This window comes from Triturus cristatus, chromosome 6 (assembly GCF_964204655.1).
Source record: "Triturus cristatus chromosome 6, aTriCri1.1, whole genome shotgun sequence".
NCBI lineage: Eukaryota > Metazoa > Chordata > Amphibia > Caudata > Salamandridae > Triturus > Triturus cristatus.
This window is the reverse complement of record NC_140589.1, coordinates 878,394,702-878,411,404: the sequence shown is the minus strand read 5'-3', so window position 1 is coordinate 878,411,404 and position 16,703 is coordinate 878,394,702. Positions and strand designations below refer to the sequence as shown.

Below are 16,703 nucleotides of genomic sequence, written 5' to 3'. Positions count from 1 at the left end.
TGCAACCCAGCCAGCAAAGCTTGACATACGCACTGTGGGTCTTATATTTACTGCCAAGCTGAGGACAATGCAATTACAGTATCTAACAGGTACAAAAAAAAGTATAACTCTCACTAGACAGTAACAAAGGGAGGTGTGTGTAATACTTGAAAAGCTATGGTGTACTAACCCACTCTGAATTAAAAGGGTTTTGTATTTCATGTTCAAAATGTACTTTATTGAAATTCTATGAACTTAGACTTACTTACTCTTCCTCACTCAGAAGAGAGCAAGGAAAAACAAAAATAGATACATTTTGAATATGTTTTTTTATATCTATGTGTGTGTGTGCACATCTAAATATATAAATGCATACACACACACACGCGCACACCCACACACACGCACACACCCACACACACACACGCACACACACACACATGCCAGAACCAATGTCTGCACCAAAACAATAGAAAAACACATAACTCAACAAAAACACACAGAGAATCACAACAAAGCCAGACATGACCTGTGCAGTCACACCGTGGAAAGGCAATGGGAGCAACAGGAGTGCACAACCTCATCAGTCAGGAACAATGTATAGACAACATACCGCAGCACAGACAAGAAGTGCACCATCACAAAACAATCATGGGCACAAACTGGGAGAAATGGCCCTACAATGACACACAGACATACATACCACACCACCAATCAAGTCAACATGATGTCACAGTGTACCACATGCCTGCACATGTACAAGAATGACAAGAGACAGCTCATATATGAGAGGAGAAAACACCAATGACGCATCTAACACAAGCACAGGAACTAGAATAGACCTAAGTTCATGTGACAGACACACAAGTAGGCACACTGGCTACACATATCTATCTGGATGAAACACACCACACTAACAAAACACACACACTGACATGCAAATAGAACACCACACACAGAGAATCTGTCAGCTGCAAGAGACAACACAGCCCAAACATTGCACACAGCCACATCAAACACACAACAGGTGCACATGCCAATAAATCACATTGCAAACACAGCAGGACATCAGGGGATGCACACCAGGCAAGGACAAGGCAACATACACCCACAGCACTGCATGCACACCAAGCAGTGTGTGCACGCCAAACATACCAGTCCCACACAGATATGAGTGACACAACATGAACACCCACAACAACAATCAAAACAGCACACTGACAACATCACACTCAGGAAGGGAAGCAGTACCTCAGCAAACACATATACACCTAACCCAACACCCACAGATGCACAAGTCTGGGACACCAAAGTGGAAACAACATGACCAGAAACTGTGCAGCACAAACAGTTGAACTGCATTGATCAACCATGACTGCTAAACAGTACAAGAAAATCACATATAACCAATTGGGAAAATGTCCTGAGTGGCACATTGCTCCTGTGCAAAGATCTGCACCACAAAGAACAGTGTCACAAATGAAGTGATGGGGAGTCACACACACAGGCAACCCAAGGGGACAGCTGACATGAAAGTGAAGTGGTGTGTATGTCAGTAGTGGAAATGGCAGGAGTGTACCACACACAAATAGATGAAGTGCAGACTCACAATGGGTAGACATCTGAAGCACAGATAGGGGATGGTATGACACCACACACCACATGCCATACTGGAGGCAATAAAGCCCCATGTGACAGCAATGCATGAGAAAACACACCCACAATGTCAGTGTGGCTGAGCAGGTATGCACAGTCACCACAAACAGCATCAAGACACATGGATGATCAACAAAACACAACACTGACTTGCCAGTCACATACTCTGCATACTCACAATTGACAAAAACAACAAGTAGGAGTCAGACAGAACTGCAAAGACACACCAACACACTGCACATTGCACAGCATACAACACACACATGTACACACAATCACAGGGCTGAACAATCACACAAACAGGCACTATACTCCTGGGTGACACATGTGTGTAGTTGACATTGCAGGGGCACACACACATCAACACTCCCGACAAATTCACCCCTTCACGCTGCACACTTCTTGACCACCAAAGTGCACACATTGAAAGTAACCCATGTGACTAGGATGACTGACCATCACAAGATGACTATACACCTACACTGCTGGGCACACATTAAGTAAGATCACACATACATGATGACCCTGGCCAGCCTGCCTGCAATCCTGTGGATAGAATCCCACTCTGTGCTGGCAGTGCCTCCAAACCTGACATCTGTACAATATAGCTAACATGAACAAAGAATGATAATGACAACAGTATTTCATCTAAAACCACCATCATTGCACCCACAAGCATCAGAGTCAGGAAGCACTGAAGTCCCGGTCACCCCTGTAAAATCTAGAAAAAGTGAGACAAGCCATTGGCAATGTTGAAGTGGCATACAGAGCATGTGGCACAGTAAACCATAAACACACAGAAAAAAACTTTAAACAGTAAGGACACTGACAAAACAGACAACAGGAGTAACTGTCTTTATTTACATATTGCACAGATAGGTACCAATATGCTCAGACGTGAGTCCCTTGCTCACTTTGCCACTGGATTCAAGCACGCCTGGCTGAAGACGGCTGAAATGCCAGAAACCGGTCCTAGGAAGCTTGTTTCCGGCCCAGGGAAGACATGGCTTGGCAGTTCGGGCTGGACTGTTCCCATGAGGCACAGGGTCAGACTGATTTGCATATGGCCATGTCTGAACTGGGGTGGCAGAGTGGGCTAAACAACGGTGATGGATTAAACCCAGATCAGTTGACTGGGGGTGAGTGCTTGCAATGTTCAACACTCGGTCCATCATTTTCTTTGGTTTTTGCTAGGTACCAATATTAGACAAGAGCAAGGCCAGTGGCCAGCACAAAGTGCAGAGTAGTTACATGCAAACCTGCATAGGCAAGGGGCAAACAGCAGTGAACAACAAGGCCAGTGTCCAGTCCAATTTGCAGAGTGAGTCCATGAGAAGCTGCACAGATAAGGGACAAACAGCAGTGAGCAACAAGGCCAGTGTCCAGTCCAATACGCAGAGTGAGTCCATGAGAAGCTGCACAGGCAAGGGGCAAACAGCAGTGAACAACAAGGCCAGTGGCCAGCACAAAGTGCAGAGTGAGTCCATGAGAAGCTGCACAGGCAAGGGGCAAACAGCAGTGAACAACAAGGCCAATGGCCAGAACAAAGTGCAGAGTAAGTCCATGAGAAGCTGCACAGGCAAGGGGCAAACAGCAGTGAACAACAAGGCCAGTGGCCAGTCCAATGTGCAGAGTGACTCCATGAGAAGCTGCACAGGCAAGGGGCAACCAGCAGTGAACAACAAGGCCAGTGGCCAGTCCAATGTGCAGAGTGAGTCCATGAGAAGCTGCACAGGCAAGGGGCAAACAGCAGTGAACAACAAAGCCAGTGGCCAGCACAAAGTGCAGAGTGAGTCCATGAGAAGCTGCACAGGCAAGGGGCAAACAGCAGTGAACAACAAGGCCAGTGGCCAGCACAAAGTGCAGAGTGAGTCCATGAGAAGCTGCACAGGCAAGGGGTAAACAGCAGTGAACAACAAGGCCAGTGGCCAGTCCAATGTGCAGAGTGAGTCCATGAGAAGCTGCACAGGGAATGTTTGTGACTGTACCCTGCCATGGTCAGCAACACAGTCAGGGGGTAACAATGGGCAGTACAGGCACTGCTGTGGGAGAGACAGGTGTGTGAGGGGGACTACCACTCAGACTTGCCTGTCAGTCGGACTGGGAGCTGGCTGTGTGTCATGGACAGTTGGAAGACTTGACTGGGGAGAGAGAGGCCCAGCTGAGGTAGAGGCATCAGTGGCTTGGGAAGCCGGAGGGCTGCTTGGACGAGGTGGTGTAGTGGCACGTGGAAGTTGAGTCATGCTGCCGTTAAACACAGTGTGGGTGGGAGACTGAGGAGGGGTGCCTTTCCACTTCTTGGGGATTCTAAATGGCTTCCCTGTCTTGGGATTAGTGGAAAGTGGTGCGGTCCCAACAGGCACACTCACCACCAAAGCTGCATCAGGTGCAGCCGGTGGCCCACCCTCTGGGGACATGCTGGATCCAGCTGTTCGCTTGGCCTGGCCTTGCCTTTGCAACTCCATCCCCTGTTTACCAGGTGTTTCCCCTACAGTGCCCTCCTTTCCCTGCTTCACTGGGCTTTGACTGGGAGTCGAGGTTGTGGGTGAATTTGCCTTAGAGCTCTTCTTATGTGTACTCTTAGCAGGCACCACCTTCTCAGTGGGCACGGAAACTGTCTGCTTGTCTTTGCGAGACGCTTTTGGGACAGGAGTGTTCTTGGCTGGGGATACCTCTGAGGAATGTGACCCTGAGGCCTGCTTCTTGACTTTGTGGCCCTTGGTGTTGCCTGACGGGCTTTTGTCTTTGTAGTCTGGGGTGGCTTTAGTTTACTGTGGGGATGCTTGGGCTGCTGCTGCTGTGTGCTGCGTGTGCTTTATCTTGACCTTGAGGTCTGTTGTGCGTGGTCACTATCATCAGATGTGGCCACTGGCAGGGGGGTGGACAAAGGGACTGGAGCTGGACTCCGAGATTGTGGCAGTTGAAGGGCTGCCATCACTGCGGAGGACAAAGACTAGACAGTCCGATGTAGCCCACCCACGTCTGAATGTATGCCCTCCATGAAAGCAACCACCTGTGCCAACTTTTTGTCATGGTCTATGAAGGCATTGAGGAGAGCTGTCTGGCCCACACACAGCTGGCGCAAAAGGTCCACAGACTCAGCACTGATGGCAGCAGGGGGGACAGGGGTGAAGGACACTCTTCCCTTCTTACTGTTGCAAACACGGGCAGCACTAGTGTAAGTAGCTGGGAGGGTGGGCACCATACGCTGTGTGGTGGAAGAGGAGGCAGAGTCCCCGTTCCCTGTTCCCGCCAACATGGCTGCATCACCGCTGGCGTCAGATGACGTTGAGCTTTGCGTCTCTGGCTGTGATTCCTCCAGCAGACTCCTGTCCCCCTCCGAGGCGCTGGTCACATCTGTATCACTGTGCTCGTGTGCAGCTGTTGTGGTTGATGCCTCACCACTGGTGTCCGCCACCTGTCCTTCCGTGCCTACGGGAGATGCTGCATGGGAGAGAGATGTAGGGTCAGTTCATTGGCATCAACAGAACAAACATATGCAAGCAAAGCATCACTGAAGATGACGAAGTCTACATGTTGCCCACCACCCTGTGCAATAACAGTGGGTGTCAACAAGCAAACTAGGCATAAGTGAACCATGTGATGCCCACACAGCACAATATCCTGCCGGTGGCTCCGTTCAACCAGACACACAAATAGCTCTGAGCACACCTAGGGCCCAGATGGGGGCAAGGATGAACCCCACAACATTTTGCCACTGTCATATCTGGATGGGGCAGAAGGGGACAACACAGATACAGACTCCAACATAACAGTCTACAATAGCCGTGGGCTCATGCTATCCACCATGTTGTACTTTGGGGCACAACTACTGTTGCACATTGGTGTCAGATGTCTAAGCCTCACAAATCTGAGGTCAGGCAATGCACGCATTGATGAAACAACACTCAGATTAGGCACACTGCCGTCCACTTCCATGTGATTTACCAGACTACCCCAATGCAGACGATACCTGAAGCCCACGACTCAGAATGCATTGTAAATGCCCAGTACTCAAATTACATTTGGAAGTACAGGTAGGGCAAATGCATGACAGCTGCACCCAGCATTGAGGCCACTTACAAGCCACTGCATCACACTTCCAACATCACATAGCCTAGCGCTGGCCCAAGCTGTGTACACATGCAGCCACTCACAGCCAAAATAACCCTTCCCAGAATACTCACCGCTAGCTTGCTGCTGATGCTCCTTCAAACGTGCATCCAGCTCAGGCTGTAAAACGGCCAAGATCCGGGCCATTAGTGGTGTCATGATGCGCCGTGCCAACCTGCCAGTCCGAGGGATCATCCCCAGTGTCATCTTGGCCACGTTCTTGCTCAGCTGGCAGATGTCATCCCACCTCTTGTGGCAGTGGGTGCGCCATCGGTTTGAGACACCCAGAGCCCGCACCTTGCATGCAATGGCCCTCCACGCGGCCTTATGCTGGTGTACTTTGAGCTGCAGGCATGGGAGACAAGAGGGGCAAAACATCAGTGACACAGTGTTATGTAACAATATCTCTCAGTACAGTACCATGATACTGACTCACCCCAAATCCACAGATATGTCTAATAGAGACAAGAATGCATCTCACATGGAACATCAGCATGGGAGAAGCAGACGTAAATGCATGCAGGTGTGAGGGTGGACACAGTACCTGCCCATCTCATACACATGCAGGATGCCAGCACATAAAGCCATGTGTAGTCTGCCCACATCTACTGTCCATTTTTCGGTAGATCAAGACATACATTACATATCAACATATGTTTGAGGGTAGACTCACTGTGTCCAACACTGCGCAGCCCTCAATGTCCTTGCCCTGTGAATGGCTCACTGTGTCATGGAGGTCACATTGAGGGACATGGTCTCACAAACCCACACCCTTCTAAGAAGGCCTAGCGTGTGCAATCTACAGGGCTGAGATGACTCATTGATGGAGAGTAATGAACAAAGACACATGTAACACTCAGTACATTCAGTGATGTGTCTTTGTCAGATTGGGCGGTGACTGTGCAGGCCAGGTGGGCTCACACTGAGAAGGACAACAGGGACCCATACAGCCATTAACACAAGCAATCACTGTCCTGACTCCTGCATTACCAACTTGCTGCGTCACTGCATGGTTGACAAGACAATACATGTCCCTCAAATCTTGATGTGCAGGGAAACGTGTGAAATAAGCCACACACCCCTTCCCCCTGGAGAAAGTATGCTAGGCAGTGCATGACAAAACCCCACACTCTCAGGCACATACTGCAGCAGCTCAACTTCATGTGTGCCCCCCTGCACTCTCACTCACACTGTTGAAGACTTACCACGACATTTGGGGAACCATATAGCTGTCTTCTTTTATTGGCTCATGCACACACGTGTTGTTTACGCTCAGCCTGTGGTAATTGTGTTTTGATGTGTGCTATGTTCAACTTACGCCTGAAGGTGTGGCAGGTACAGCAGCTAGGTATGAGACAGTAGTGTTTCATTTTTACACATATGCTGGATGAAATACTCTCAGGCGTGCCAATGTTAGATGTGGCCATATCCCAATGTGCATTCTCATAGTCCGATGTTGTTTCGGAGGTACTTACTATGTGAAAGGGGACACGTGTGCGAGCAGTTTAGCTGAAGGTGTCCCTTCATGTAAGCGGCTCTGTAACTCAATTGTGTTGACAGTCATTGTTGGCGTTGTGTCAGTCAAAACGTAAGATGTTGTGCACATCTCATGGTGTATTGCATTGACATGTGTCCACTTTCATCTCAAATAGGAGGAGACCAAATCTGCATTGTTCCTTCACAGTGCTGGCAGACATGGAGAATGAAGAGATCATCTGGAAATTCCGTCTGGATAGAGCCACCCTACAGAACCTTTGTGCTATGTTGGAGCACCACCTGCAGCCTCGCAGAACATATCCAACAGCTTTCAGCCCAACGTCTAAGGTGATGGCGGCCCTGCATTTTTTTGCCACAGGATCATTCCAGCACACGGTGTCCAGCGCAGGTGGGATTTTGCAACATATGTTCAGCATGGTGCTGCCTGATGTCCTGTCCGCTATGATGATCTACAAGGACAGATATATCCATTTCCCCAGGGGTCCTGAATTGGTGGCTGTGAAGGGAGATTTTTATGCCCTTGGACACATCCCCCATGTTGTTGGTGCCATTGATTGCCCCCATGTTGGGCTAGTTCCACCACAGGCACGTGAGCACATCTACAGGAATCGGGAAAATTTCCACTCCATAAATGTGCAAGTGGTGTGCCAGGCGGATATGATCATCTCTCACGTGTGTGCCAAATTTCCCAGCTCAGCCCATGCATGACTCATACATCATGTGTAACAGCATTGTACCACAGCTGATGGCTAATCTGCTTCCTGAGCGTGCATGGATTGTGGGTGAGTATGCAGAGTCAAATAACGTGCTGTGTGTGTGACATGCTGGCCTGTGCCACAGTGACATTACAAGGTTTCTCTGTGTTCCTCACACCTAGGTGACTCTGCATATCCCAACCGTCCTTGGTTGCTGAGCCCACTGCGTAATCCCAGGACACCAGCTGATGTCCGCTACAATGATGCCCATGGGAGGACACGTTATGTGGTGAAGCGTACTTTTGGTCTCCTCAAGTCACGATTTCACTGCCTGGACAAGACCGGAGGTGCACTGATGTACTCGCCCAGGAAGGTGTGTCAGATTATAGTGGCATGCTGCATGCTCCACAACCTAGCCATTCGCAAGGAGATCCCCCTGCTCCTGGATGCTGATTAGCAGCCAAGGCCCCGCCTGTAAACCAACCCGTGTCCAGTGATGAGGACAGTGGAGAGGAGGAAGGTGTTGACCTGCGTCTGCTGGAGTGGGGTTTTCTTTAAAAATTATATACCCTCTCCATTTTGCATGTTTGAATTAATAAAATTAATTAATTAATAGTAATTATATTAATAGTTTGCTGTGTGTACTGATCAACATTACTAATATAAGAAATACACGTGGGAATTGCATCTGCATGGCCTAATTAATGTCGTAAACTAATTTTTGTATGCATATTAATAATAGATAATTAGAAAATTGCATGATTATATGTTGTTTACGTGATGTATTTGTGATGTGTGCTTTATTAATGTAAATATAACCTGCATTAAGTGTTGCCTCTGCTAGATAAATACATACACATATGGGTATTAGTAAGGGGATAACCGAATAATAGTTATTTTTTATGTATTAATTACATTTTGTGTTTCTTTGCTTAAGTTGACCATTTGGTGGCCACAAAATGGCTGACGTCCCTGTTAGACGAGAACAATTCCATTGTAAGCATCTCTGGGCGAAGTGCGCATGCGTCGCCAATCAGCTGCCGCAACCTTTCTACGACCCCGACTCAACTGGGCCAGCCAAAGTCGCTCTGGGCTTTCGGCCAGCAGCACTGAAAGAAACAATGAAAAGATACTATTGCGTGGATTGGAACTATATCTAAAGACACATTATATGTATGGGAAAGAAGTCGAACTTTCCCCAACGGACCAATCGGAACTGTTCAAAATATAAATTGTTACACTTTTGAATGTAAATTCACTATAAAAATGGTAGACTAGAGAGGATAGATCAGATGACGATTCGGTCGAGACCCTTCAGAAGATTTGCGATTTCCTGACGTTATGCTGACGGAGAGGACGGTGACACTGCAGGACAGCTGTTTCCAAAGACTCTGACAGTATGAACTGATGACCAAGATTCTGACTTAGAGGGCGACTTTTAGACAGAATAGGTAAATATGATGTTCTATTTTGCTTGATTAAAACCCAGAGACTCAAATTTCAATTATTTAGATAAAATTTATGGATCATTACAAGAATTGTGTTGGGTCATTATTATTGAGCAAATGTGTTTATGTAAATAATGTTATAGATTTCGTTATCATTTCAAATCAGCAGCTAGTAGATCCATGGCCTATACATGGGAGGAGTACTAAAGGTGAAGCTTATAAATAGGGATATGTGAGTACTCTCTTCCATTACAGCGAGTGGAACAATCACCTCTTTGAAACAGGTTATTAGATGAGAGTATGTTGGTGTTATGGGTTCCACCAGCGAATGTAGTGAACAGGGCCGGACTGGGAACCAAAACCGGCCCTGGCAAAGTGCTCGGCCGCCCCCCGCCCCCCACTTCCGGGGCTTGGGGGGGCCGCCGAGCTCTTTGCCAGGGCCAGTTTCGGCCGATTTTGTTACAGGACCGATTTTGCAGCAATGCTGCAAAAACGGCCCTGTAACAAAAACGACCCCCAGGGGCCCAAAACCAGCCCCCACCTGTGTGGCGCACCGGGGGATTGCCCGGTGCTCGCTACGGCCAGTCCGGCCCTGGTAGTGAATGAGTGTGATCTATGATCTGTGACGAAGGGAGGGTTTTTGCATTGCGCGCTGCATCACGTCAACAGCTCATCAACCGCTACTTCACTTGAAGGTGAGTGACAATGTACAAGTTGGTGGGCGGAATTTGCGTAATCGCGTTACGCAAATCTCCGCGAAACGGTAAAAAATCTCCGCGAACACGCAGAAATTCCGCGAACACGCGGAATTGCTTGTTCGCGATACTTTTTGCCTGTTCGCGATCGCTGTTTGCGTGCTCTGGGTGAAATATCTCGCGAACACGCATATTGAGAACGCGAACAAGCAAAAAATTTCGCGAAGTCGCGGAACGCAGATTTTTGGGCAATTTCGCGTTCTCCGCGGAACGCGAAATTACCCTAATTCCGCAAATTCCGCGAACGGAACGGAATTTACCGCCCAGGCCTATGTACAACGGACCCATTGTCTGATGATGTTGCTGTTGTTGTGAAGGCGTATGTGAGCTTTGTGACTATAGCCGGTTGTTGACTCAGTGGTGGCTGACAATGTTTCTGGGACAGGGTAGTTTGGAACTTCTACAGGATGTGTATGTTGGCACTTGTTGCTCATTGTGATGTGTGCATGTTGGATTAGCTTGATGGTAAGTGTTGTGTGATGTCTGTGAAGCCACACCCAGACTAGTGAATGTTGTTCTGTTGTGTTTTCCTAGGTCCCTTCAGACTCTCCTTGCCTACATACATTCCATACTCCTGGTACATTGTAATCATGGTGAAGACTACACATCCTGGAATAAAGACGGAGCAGAAACAACAACATGTGTGTAAGGAGTGTTTATTTACAATGGTGACATGTGAGGGGGTGAACATTTACATTGGGGTGATTAGTGAAACAGTGAGTTGACAGTTATGGTAAATGAGAGAATCGAGTGGTCACCATATTGATGTGATGACCCAGTTCAACAGACAGATGCCATTCACAAGGCAGTGCGGGGAAGGACAGTCCAAACAGTCAATGCGGTAGTGAAGAGGGATGCCAATATGGCTGGCTCTGTGTCTGACGTTTGGCAGGTGCTTTGCTACGGGATACGCCCAGAGATTTCTTGGGACGGCCCCTTTGTCGCTTGGCAGGGGGAACCTCTGCTGTAGGGCCTCACCCATCTCTGTGGCCGCAGGAGAGGAAGTTGAACTGTCATCCTGCGACCCAACAGGGGGAGGTGGAGGTGTTTTTGTGGCGCAGGCCTGTCTCTCAGTACCGCCACTAGCTGGACCAAGAGGTCCACAATTTGTCCCATGCGGGTGTCCATGGACCTCATCAACAAGAGGAGCTTGTGGCAATCTTGTTCTGGGCCCATTCATATGCCCCAAGGACTCTGTTTATGTTGTCCAAGGCTTCGGTCCCAGACTCTGGTTGTCTGTGAGTGACCCTGCCCCTCCTAACTGCCCTGCTGCCATGGACCTGTTGCCTCACCACTGTAGGCACCCGCATCCTCTCCCTGCCCTCCTCAGTTGGTGGTGTGGGGTGGTCATCTTCTGTGACAGGTGGAGTGTAGCAGGCAGCACTGGCGGTGGCGGTGGTCGTGGAGGACGCACAGGCCGTAACAGCAGGGGTCTGTGTAGCTGTTGGTGTTGCTGCAGATGAGGTGGGCGGACAATGGGGTCCTGGGACCGGTTGTGCCGTGGCACACCAGATGGGCTGGCCCAGAGCTCCTTGTCCTCTGAATCCCGGGAGTCAACATCCGAGAGTCCATGTTCCAGTGGGGGAGACTGGCTCTGCAGGTTGCTGGTGTTGTCCTCTGCAGTCAGTTCTTGGTCACCTGTGGGACAGGTGGGAAAAGGTCATTGTAGTGCACCCCGCAAGCTTTGTGTTAGCTGTGTATTGTTCATTGTTTGTACAACACACAGTTGACTAATCATCACATTCTTTGTATGTGCACTACTGTGCCTCCTGAGATGATGTTGAGGTACATGCATTACTTGTCCATGGTGTGAGGTGTCAAAACATACCATGCGCCACGCGCATGTTTTGTGATTACAGGGACATGTTGCCATCTAGGAACTAGCGCAACAAAGATTTTCTGTGATGCCTCTTTGTTGATTACTCTGCCCTGACAGACGTAACATCTGAGCATGAACTGGCCATTGTTATCTCATGCATACCTTTGTCATGTCATGAGCAAATCTGAATTTGTACCAACAACCAAGCTTTCTTTGTTTTCATGTGGTCCTTGCTGCTCTGGCCACATGGCACTTACACATGGCATTCAGTGCTGTGCATGATTGTGCACAGACTTTCTTCAGCATGTTAATTGTTTTGTCACACTTTGGTTGTTGTGACAGTTTAATTTGCTTAGCTGTCTGCACACTGTGAGAGGCAATGGTATTGGTGTGTATATTTGTGCGATGAGAGGGCTGATGTTGTCATATGGCACCATGCTTTGTGAGAGGAATGGCTGGGTGCATGTACTGGCTACTTACCTGTTATGTTTTCACATTTGGGTTGGATTTGTGACACATTTCTGTGTGTGTGTGTGTGTGTGGTGTAGGCTTCCATCCTGCTCAGGGGTGGGACAAGGAAGCATAATATGTCTACCTACCTGTTAGTTTGTTTGTAGTGAGACAATGGCTTCCAAATGCTTCTGGGTGGGGAGGAGTGCTCCATCCTTCTCAGGGGTGGGTCAGGGGGCCTGGTGTGAGTTGTTGTGCAGGCCTCCCACCCCCAAACAGCCCTCCCAGGGATGAGGTCTACCTACCTGTTAGTTTGTTTGTAGTGAGACAATGGCTTCCAAATGCTTCTGGGTGGGGGTGAGTGCTCCATCCTTCTCAGGGGTGGATCAGAGGGCCTGGTGTGAGTTGTTGTGCATGCCTCCCATGCCCAAACAGCCGTCACAGGGATGAGGTCTACCTACGTGTTAGTGTGCTTGTAGTGAGACAATGGCTTCCACATGCTTCGGGGGGTGCTCCATTCTGCTCAAGTGTGGGACAGGGGGCATGGTGGGAGTTGTAGTGCAGTCTTCCCACCCACAAACACCCCTCTCTGTTAAGATGGCTACCTACCTGTTAGTTTGATGTGAGCAATTCAATCTCTGCCACGTGCTTTGGGGGGGGGCTGCTCCATCCATAGCAGGTGTGGGACAGGGGTCATGGTGGGAGTTGTAGTGCAGTCTTCCCACCCACTCACAAACACCCCTCCCTGTTAAGATGGCTACCTACCTTTTAGTTTGATGTGAACAATGCAATCTCTGCAACATGCTTCTGAGGGGGGTCCTCCATCCTGCTCAGGTGTGGGACAGGGGGCATGGTGGGAGTTGTAGTGCAGTCTTCCCACCCACAAACACCCCTCCCTGTTAAGATGGCTATCAACCTGTTAGTTTGATGTGAGCAATGCAATCTCTGCCACATGCTTCTGGGGGAGGTGCTCCATCCTGCTCAGGTGTGGTTCAGGGGCCTGGTGTGAGTTGTTGTGCAGGCCTCCCACCCCCAAACAGCCCTCCCAGGGATGAGGTCTACCTATCTGTTAGTTTGCTTGTAGTGAGACAATGGCTTCCAAATGCTTCTGGGTGGGGGTGTGCTCCATCCTTCTCAGGGGTGGTTCAGGGGGCTTGGTGTGAGTTTCTTGTGCAGGTCTCCCATCCCCACACAGCCCTCCCAGGGATGAGGTCTACCTACCTGTTAGTTTGTTTGTAGTGAGACAATGGCTTCCAAATGATTCTGGGTGTGGAGTGGTCCATCCTGCTCAGGTGTGGGACAGGGGGCATGGTGGGAGTTGTAGTACAGTCTTCCCACCCGCAAACACCCCTCCCTGTTAATATGGCTACCTACCTGTTAGTTTGATGTGAGCAATGCAATCTCTGCCACATGCTTCTTGGGGGGTGCTCCATCCTGCTCAGGTGTAGGATAGGGGGCATGGTGGGATTGTGTTGCTGGCCTCCCACCCCCAAACAGCCCTCCCTGGGAAGATGGCTAGGGGAGGTGTGGCGGGGGCATGGGGGAGATGTAGTGCTGTTTGCCTGGACACATACAACCCTGTAAATGTTGGCTACCTTTGGGGTGATTCAGATGGAATGAATGTTACATCTGTGGGACATGTGTTTGATATTGTGGTGCATATGGATATAGTTGGGCCTCTGATATGTAGCTTTGTAGTTTAGCTGGATGGTACATGGTTGTGTAATTGTTGGACCCGGCCTCGTGGCGTGGTCCCTAACCCTATGGATTGTGCCCGTTCCCCGCCCCGGCCTTCACGGGCCACCCGTCTGAACTGCACCAAGGCCCTTCACCCGGAGCTGCACGCGGTCGCATACTCCTCGTGGCTCCGCCATCTTGTTGGCATCCACGTCACACTAGGCACCAGCCAGCGCGACCCCGCTCAACCCGGCCTCGACCCCAGCGAAGCCCCGACATCGAGGCACCACGAACTGGCCAGGGGGTGCCGCAGGAACCATTCATCGCCCCCGGCGGAGGACAGTAACGATGGGACCCCCAACTGTCCTCCCATCCCTAGGTGTGATCGCCCTGCAACTCCCTTGGGCCTGGCGCCTCTCCTGCTGGGCGTCTGGCCACCTCCACCCGGCCTCTCCGCCCCCCCCGGGCGCCTGGGTCCGGACATCAAAGAGCTCCAGACCTATATCTGGGGCGACCCCGCCACAGATCGGCAGTTGTATCCCGGAGTCGAGAGCCCTGCTGATTGAATCGCGGCTGACCCTACGGAGAAGAACTCTTGTCGGAACCATCACGAGCCCTGCTGACTGCGTCGCGGCTCCCTCTTGTGAACACTGTGAACCACCTGGAACATCGGAGCCCTGCTGACGCTGTCGCGGCCCACCCTCGCTGAAACCTTCCTCGGAGCCCTGCTGACGACTTCGCGGCTCGAGCTGAGCAGAAACCATCTTGAGAGCCCTGCTGATTGAATCGCAGCTCTCCACGAACTGTACGCCAGAGCCCTGCTGACGCCGTCGCGGCTCGACCCCTCCGAGATCCGGAGGTCCTCCAGCTTGAGGAGAGGAACTGGGCCCCAGGTACCCTCGTACCACATTCCTGCCAAAGACTGTCCCGCTACCCCTACCCTTCCAAAGAGACATTGAGACTTTTGGTGGATCCCTCGATCCCTTCGTGTAAATATTGACCTCGTAACCTTTTTATTGATGATAAAGAATTGCTTGTCTTGAGACAACCTCCTTGAGTCCTGTGTGGTGGTGTTACTGTGCTAGTACGTGATAGGAGAAGGATCTCTCAGGAGACTTCTCGGCAGCGCTCGGCTACTTCGTACAGTGTGAGGGCCCCCCTTGGTGGTCTCACCGACTCCTCGGGGTCCGCCTTTCAACATTTGGTGGCCAGCGACGGGATCCGAGCCGAACGCAATACGTACCAGCCAGTACCCACTAGCTACCCATCCAAACGAACAGCATCATGAGCAGCCAGGAAAACAACGCGACAATGGAGTTCCAGCCCGAACGGCTGGAGGAATATACGCACAAAGAGTTAAAGCAGTTCTGCAAGGACAAAGGCATTGCAACCACCGGCCTAGGTACCAAAGAGGAGATGCAGAAGGCTCTAAGGGCATGGTGGGAGGCCGGGGCAGGCCCCTCCCAGGAAGAAGGTCCCCTGCCCCTGACTGAGACCACATCAACCGCACCGACTCCGGCAACCGGAGGAAGAAAGAGCCTAGAAACCGGCCTCTCCGAAGACGAAATACGAGAGCGGGAGAAGGTCCGGAGCCACGAGCTAGAGCTCGCACGACTGCGGCTGGACGGCGAACTCCAGCTGGCAGAGAAGAAACTGGCCCTAGAGCAGCTACGGCTTCAAGAGGAGATCGAGGAGAAGAGACGACACCGGGAGTTGGAGGAGAAGAAACTGACTCTTGAGCACGAGCGCAGTCTCAAGGAGCTCGAGATCAAGGCCAAGAACGGAGGGACCAACACCCCCAGTACTAGAGACACTCTACCGCCTTCCGACACCAAGGTACATATCCCGAAAGAGGTCGTCAAGGAGTATTACAAGAATGACGACATCCAACAATGGTTCAAGGCCTACGAGGTGGCCATGACCTCTCATCGGGTGCCCCGAAAAGACTGGGGCGCGGGCCTGTGGGGGCGGTTCCTGAGCGAGGGTCGAGACACGCTGCTCCAGCTGCCGGAGGAGGTGATGACCTCCTACGACCACATGAAGGAGGCCTTGCTCACCCGCTACGGGCTCACCACGGAAATGTACCGCCAGCGGTTCAGAGACTGCAAGAAAATCCCGGGTACCACATGGGTGGAATATGTGGACTTTTTCAGTCGGGCCCTAGAAGGGTGGATCAAAGGGAGCAAAGTCACCACCTACGGGCAGTTGGTCGACCTCATCGTGTGGGAGCACCTCTCCAACAATTGCTTTGTGGAACTGAGACAGCACCTCCTCGACAGCAAAATGACCGACCCACGAAAACTCGCCGTCGAGGCCGATCGATGGGTCAATTCCCGGGTCCCCCGGAACTCAATGGGGGAGTACCAGAGGAACCCCACCGGACCCCCCCGCCAGCGCGGTGGAGGGGGAGGGCCGAACAGGAACCGAGACCCTCCCGCCGGGGCCCCCAGGAGCCCCCCTCGAGGGCCACCGCAGCAACAACTCTCCCCGAGCCTAGCCCGAAGGGGGGCGCCCCCGGCCAGACCCGGACCACGGCCACCAGTGACCTGCTACGGCTGCCAACAAACCGGACACTATGCCAGAGATCCGGTCTGCCCCCTGAACCGAAGAAACG

At 50.9% G+C, this 16,703-nt stretch overlaps 2 protein-coding genes across 2 annotated transcripts in view; both read right to left on the bottom strand.

The window, feature by feature from the left end:
* LOC146817994 (uncharacterized) overlaps nucleotides 1-16,703 on the bottom strand; it is a 294,213-nt gene that overhangs the window by 143,021 nt on the left and 134,489 nt on the right. The gene's annotated exons all lie outside the window — the stretch shown is intronic.
* On the bottom strand, nucleotides 3,602-6,067 carry LOC146817996 (uncharacterized). The gene is made up of 2 exons (XM_085609279.1): nucleotides 5,823-6,067; nucleotides 3,602-5,079 (listed from the first exon to the last, which is right to left on the bottom strand). Exons 1-2 carry the CDS (start codon nucleotides 5,953-5,955, stop codon nucleotides 4,589-4,591), a joined length of 624 nt encoding a protein of 207 aa, XP_085465405.1. The 5' UTR covers nucleotides 5,956-6,067; the 3' UTR covers nucleotides 3,602-4,588.